A 6,463-nucleotide genomic window follows, 5' to 3' on the forward strand; every position below is an offset into this window, starting at 1 on the left:
TCATACGATAATAGCCCCACCATTTTTAGATAAATCACCGTTGTGCTCTTCTAACGCCCGGACTAGTTCGTTCAGCTTTTCGTCTAGGGCAGCATAATTCTTGACGTTCAGTTCTACCAAAGACAGACCTGCGCCTCCGGCATGAAACACATCTTTCAGCTGAAAAAGTGCCCTCTGCAAACCCACAAAGCTCAGAGACGCAGTTGTGAAACGATACAAGTAATTCTCCTGAACCAGTGAGGCTTCTTCCCTGATCGAGCTGACGCTGCACCTCCACAGGAGACGGAGCATCTTTCGGAATGCAATGTCGTCCAGGTGGTCGTGAAGAGTTCCTATGCAGGCATCGACGTACTGCACGAGGTCGTGAAGCGCGCGGTCTTGCAAGTGCCTCGAGCTTGCATCGCAGACCCGGGACATCCTCTTCCGGAGCTCCGGTCCGAGTCTGTCGACCGCTTCGGAGCAGACGCGAGACATGGCGATCAAGGACGTGTCCAAAGCTTGTTCCAGCGGGAAACGAGCTTCACTGGCTCTTTCGGTGATATCACCGCAGTCGTTCAGGCACACGGAGTCCACTTCCGTGATGGTCTCTTGCAAGAAGGACGCGATGCGCGCAAAGCTGCTTACGGCCACGCAGAGCTGAGATGACACTTCAAACTCGCCGACGACGTCAAAGTAGCCGGCAGACTCAACACGGCCCGAAAGGGTGCGCACGAAATGCGAGCAATCTTCCGCCACTGCCGTGGTGAAGGCGCGTACGCAGCGAAAATCGAGAAAGTCTAGTTTTCGCCAGAGTTCAACGTAGCGGCTGTGCAGAATGTCGACTGTATCTCGAACGGCCGAGCCGTACTTGATGTCGCGGGCGAGCGGGGACATATCATCCTTGTCCACGAGATCAGATATCCACCCCGAGACGGGACTTTTCGCCAGATCGAACCAAAGTAATACCAGGTCAAAGCCGAACCAGTCTTGGAGCTTGTCCATTCGCATGGGATAACTACTGGATACCAGTGCACTGGAGACCTTCTTGCGGAATCGCTGAAAGATATAAAAAAGCTGCAAGCTCTCCTCCACCGCCTTCGAGCGGGAGACGTCGTCAGCTGGTTTATCGACAAGCGAGGTGCTGAAATTCGTCACTCTTGTCTCAAAAGCTTGGCAAATGAAGGTGTCTAGTTCCTTGAACACGATCTGAGTGTATGTTTCGTTCCAGGCAGACTTAAAAATACGATCGGCCTCTTGGTGATAGGCCTCTATGGTGGAAAGTATCCGCGTGACAATATGCGTGATCGAATCATGGTCGAGTGAACCTTCTTGTGTCAGCAGGCCTTGATACCACGCATGAGCATCCTTCTGTATTTCTACGCCAGCAGGGTCCGTGACTTCGGTCTCCACGAGCGCTTCAATCGTAACGCAGCAAAAGAGTAAGCCGAGCAAATCAATACGATGGTACTTCTTCGCAAAAGTAAAGTTTTCATGCAGCCTAGCCAAGCGTTCCAGACAGGGATCCGTCAGAGACTTGACGACTACCTCCAAATAATTAACGATGAGCTGTTCCTGCGTTTCCTTGATCGAAGTTCTGATTTGCGCCAACAACTGATACAGCGCAGAAAAGTTCAGTCTCGTCATTTTAGACCTGACGACGTTCGCCAGTGCCGTTATCTGGCACAGCTGCTGCTCCAGGCAAGAGAGGTTTTGGTACTGCGAGTGGCGAAAAAGTAAGGTCAGGCCTTCTTCCGCGAGGCACTGCTCCCACTGGATCCACGTGAGAGTCAAACCTTCGGCCGCCGTCGACGCCTGTTGCAACAAGAAAATGAGGCACAGGTAGTAGTGATATCGTAGCACCGTCTGGCGGTCGAACCGCTTCTCGGCCTTGCACTCGAAGCCGAACCTCACGTAAACGCGGCCGTACGCTCCCCGACCACCCGCATCCGCGAGACGGAGCCACTGTTCGCAGCCGGTGCAGGGGATCTCGTTGACGAAGAGCGACGCCGCACCCATGAAGTCGTCGGCGCCGTCGAAGGAGCACACGGTCTCGAACAACTCCCTCAGGAAGTGCAGGCACGAGAAGCACGAACGCACGTCCCGGAGCTCCCGGAACACGCCACACACTGTCCGCGGGTCCTTGTCCCAAACGGCCAGCTGAAAGGCGTCCGAACCCGAGTCCGACACGCGGATGCGGAAGTTCTCATCCCACATGGGGCAAACTGTCCTGTTCTTGACGCTGGTCAGCTGCGCTTCCGAGCTACCGATGCGCAGGACGCAGTATGGATCGGACTTTCCGCTCACGTCTCTGGCCACGAGACCTTCGGCCTGAACTACGGTGACGAGCAGGTGCACGTCGACCTCCGGCAGCTTGGAGGCGAGGCGCGCCATCTTCTCTTCGCTCGACGCTTGCAGGACTTCGGCGAACGTGGTGTTCACGTAAATGCGCAGCTGTTCGTCGACGGCGCCATAGGGCTTCGTCGGCTTGCCGACGCCCCTCTCGGCCATGTGGAGGCACTGGACGCACAGCCTCAGGAAGTCACGCTGCGATATGGGATCGAAAAGCCTCTCGAATTCCTTCGCGGAGTCGGGGTTCCCCTCGTAAATTTCGGCAGGGCTGGATGAGCCGCTTGGAACCATATGCAACTTCTTCGTTCTCTTTGTGGTTTGCTTTGGTTTTCACTATGAGTGGAAAGAAGAAGGGCGGGGGTGACTCATACCCACTGTGGTGGATTGGCCAATAATCGGATGAATTAGGAAAGTAAATCATCATCATCATTAGCCTATATTTATGTCCACTGCAGGACGAAGGCCTCTCCCTGTGATCTCCAATTACCGCTGTCTTGCGACAGCTGATTCCAACTTGCGCCTGCAAATTTCCTAACTTCATCACCCCACCTAGTTTTCTGCCGTCCTCAACTGCGCTTCCCTTCTCTTGGTATCCATTTTGTGACCCTAATGGTCCATCGGTTATCCGTCTTGCGCATTACATGGCCTGCCCAACTCCACTTTTTCCGCTTAATATCAACTAGAATATCGGCTATTTCCGTTTGTTCTTGATCCACACCGCTTTCTTCCGGTCTCTTAACGTTAGGCCTAACATTTTTCGTTCCATCTCTTTGTACAGTCCTTAACTTGTTCCCGAGCTTCTTTGTTAACCTCCAAATTTCTGCCCCATATGTTAGCACCGGTAGAATGCAATTATTGTACACTTTTCTTCTCAACGACAGCGGTAATCTCCCAGTCAGGATTTGGTAATGCCTGCCGTATGCACTCCAGCCCAATTTTATTCTATAAATTTCTTTTTCATGAACAGGTCCCCTGTGAGTAATTCACCTAGATAAACGTACTCCTTTACAGACTCTAGAGGCTGACTGGCAATCCTTAATTCTTGTTCCCTTGCCAGGCTATTGAACATTGTTTGTCTTCTGCATATTAATCTTCAACCCCACTCTTACACTTTCTCGGTTAAGGTCCTCAATCATTTGCTGCAATTCGTCCCCATTGTTGCTGAATAGGACAATGTCACCTGCAAACCGAAGGTTGCCAAGATATTCGCCATTGATTCTCACTCCTAAGCCTTCCCAGTCTAAGAGCTTGAATACTTCTAAGCATGCAGCGAATAGCATTGGATAGATTGTGTCTGCTTGCGTGACCCCTTTCTTGATAGGTATGTCTACTTTTCTTGTGAAGAACCAAGGTTGCTGAGCAATCCTTGTAGATATTTGCCAAGATATTCATGTACGTCTCCGGTACTCCTTGATTACGCAATGTCTCTATGACTGCTGGTATCTTTACTGAATCAAATGCTTTTTCATAATCTATAAAAGCCATATAAGAGGCTAATTGTACTCCGCAGATTTATCTATTGCCTGATTGATGACATGGATACGATCCATTGTAGAATATCCCTTCCTGAAGCCAGCGTGTTCCCTTGGTTGGCTGAAGTCAAGTGTTGCCCTGACTATATTCGAAATTATCTTGGTGAATATTTTATACAATACTGAAAGCAGGTAAGATGGGTCTACAATTCTTTAACGTCTCCCTTCTTATGAATGAGTATAATGTTGGCGTTCCTCGAGCTTTCAAGTACACTTCAAGTCGTAAGGCATTGCGTATAAAGGGCCGCAAACTTTTCAAGCATGATATCTCCTCCATCTTTGATTAAATCGACTGTTATTCCATCTTCTCGGGCAGCTTTTCCCCTGGTCATATCTTTCAAGGCCCTTCTAACTTCATCACTGGTTATAGAAGTAGCCTCTGTATCCTGTTCATCACTACTTCAAATGAAAATAGTTTGGCTGCTCTGGGTACTGTAGAGGTCAGTATAGAATTCTTCCGCTGTTTTTACAATGTCATCGAAATTACCATGCTTATCTTTCAGTGCATACATCTTGCCTTGTCCTATGCCAAGCTTTCTTACTGATTTAATGCTGCGTCTATATTTTACGGCTTCCTCAATCTTTTCCAAGTTATAATTTCTGATATCCCTAACTTTTTTCTTGTTGATCAGTTTCAACAGTTCAGCGAATTCTATCTGATCTCTCGAGTTTGACACTTCCATGTTTTGCTGTTTCTTTATTAGGTCCTTTGTTACTTGGGAGAGCTTACCTACTGGTTGCCTTGGTGCCTTAGCTCCCATTTCAATTGCAGCTTCTGAGATCAGCCTAGTTACGGTTTCATTGATGACCTCTATGTTGTCTTCATCTTCCTGTTCTAAAGCTGCATACTTGTTTGCGAGCACCAGCCTGAATTGGTTTGCTTTTACCCTTACTGCGTCTAGTTTGGCCTGTTTCTTCTTGACTAATGTTATTCTTTCTCTCTTCAAATTGAGACAAATCCAAGACCTCACTAACCTATGGTCACTGCACTTTATCCTACCTAACACTTCTACATCCTGCACTATGCTGGGATCGGCAGAGAGTGTGAAATATATTTCATTCCTTGTCTCTCCATTAGGGCTTTTCCAGGTCAACTTCCTGTTGCTGCGCTTCCTGAAGAAGGTATTTATTATTCGGAGCCTATTCCTCTCTGCAAACTCCACTAACATCTTTCCTCTAATGTTCCTAGAATCAATGCTGTAGTTGAAAATTGCTTGCTCACCAGCCTAATTTTTCCCCACTTTTGCATTGAAGTCACCCATGAAAACAGTATACTGAGTTTGCACCTTCATCATTGCTAATTCAACATCTTCATAAAACTGTTCTATTTCTTCATCATCATGACTGGAGGTTGGGGCGTAGGCTTGTACAACCTTCATTCTATACCTTCTATTAAGCTTTATTACGACAACTGCTACCCTCTTATTAATGCTGTAGAATTCATCAATGTTGCCCGCTATGTCCTCATGGACTATAAGTCCTACCCCAAATTCTCTCTTATCTGGAAGACCTCTGTAGCAGAGGACGTAGCCGTTAGCACTGTATAAGCCTCACCAGATCTTCTAACCTTGCTAAGACCAATAATATCTCGGGCAATACCTGACAATTCTTGTGAGGCATTCTTGTGATAATTCTTATCGAGTGAGGCTAAACTAGCCTCACTCAATAGGGTGCAAGTGTTGAACGTTGCCAGATTCAGTTTCCAGTGGCGCCCTTGTCCAGACCCAGAGATTCTTTGCACCCTCTGCCGCTTCGCAAGTCTGACCGCCGCCTTGGTCAGATGCTCCGCAGCCGCTGGGGACTGAGGGCCAAGGGTAGATTGTAGGAGTCATGGGGGACGTAGTGGCCTAATACTGCACCAGGGAGGCCAATTCCTGTTCTGGTGAGGGAGTGACATTGTTGAAGCTTAGTGGGCCTTCCTAATTTGGTTGCACCTTGACTAGTATAGCCCCACTAACTCTCGGCGATATTTTTTTTCTTTTTTTTTTGCCGGTTCAGGTGCCACTCCATGCCCGAAAATGTAGTGGACAAACGTGATGACAGTGTTGACGCGTCGGCTTCTACGTCACCCTCTGCTAGTGAGTTTGGAAACAGGAATGCAAACAGAAACAATCATCTTGCAATGCGGTTCAAGTAACGATACACGCAACCACCGATCAGTAATTGGATTTGAACAGCCGCGACCACTGTCCTTGCAATGCATTGTGTATGCAAGAGCTACAGAGCATTGCGAGTGTGTTCTAAAAACGGCGCAGAATTTAGCCCGGTGTCGTGAGACAGCTACAACTGCCACCGGTATCAAATTTAATGAAAATTGGGGTAAACGTTATGACCGATGTATCAACCTCTTCATAACAACTTTGTTATATAAACCTACATACATCAACCTTGCTTATTAACTAATCATACTGCAAGAACATGTCACTGACAGCAGAAAAAAAACCCGTTCACTAGTTTGTTGGCACACAAGTATTAGGCACTTGGTAACGGGAAACGAAAAAAAAATGCTTCCTAATTATTCACAACTGACAAAGACGAGAGGAAGCACCTCAAAACACTACAATTTTCTATAGTAAGCCCGCAGTTTTATTGCGGCAACAAAG

General features: G+C 47.9%; 1 protein-coding gene across 1 annotated transcript; it reads right to left on the reverse strand.

Annotated features, from left to right (window-relative positions):
- On the reverse strand, nucleotides 1-2,619 carry LOC119456634 (protein unc-13 homolog D). The gene has a single exon (XM_037718460.1). The coding sequence runs from the start codon at nucleotides 2,617-2,619 to the stop codon at nucleotides 1-3; it is 2,619 nt and encodes an 872-aa protein (XP_037574388.1).
- Nucleotides 2,620-6,463: the final 3,844 nt, after the last annotated feature.

This window comes from Dermacentor silvarum, chromosome 6 (genome assembly GCF_013339745.2).
Source record: "Dermacentor silvarum isolate Dsil-2018 chromosome 6, BIME_Dsil_1.4, whole genome shotgun sequence".
NCBI classification, from domain to species: domain Eukaryota; kingdom Metazoa; phylum Arthropoda; class Arachnida; order Ixodida; family Ixodidae; genus Dermacentor; species Dermacentor silvarum.

Excerpts from the sequence above, each read along its gene's own strand:
- LOC119456634 (XM_037718460.1), bottom strand. The coding sequence starts at position 2,619 with ATGGTTCCAAGCGGCTCATCCAGCCCTGCCGAAATTTACGAGGGGAAC.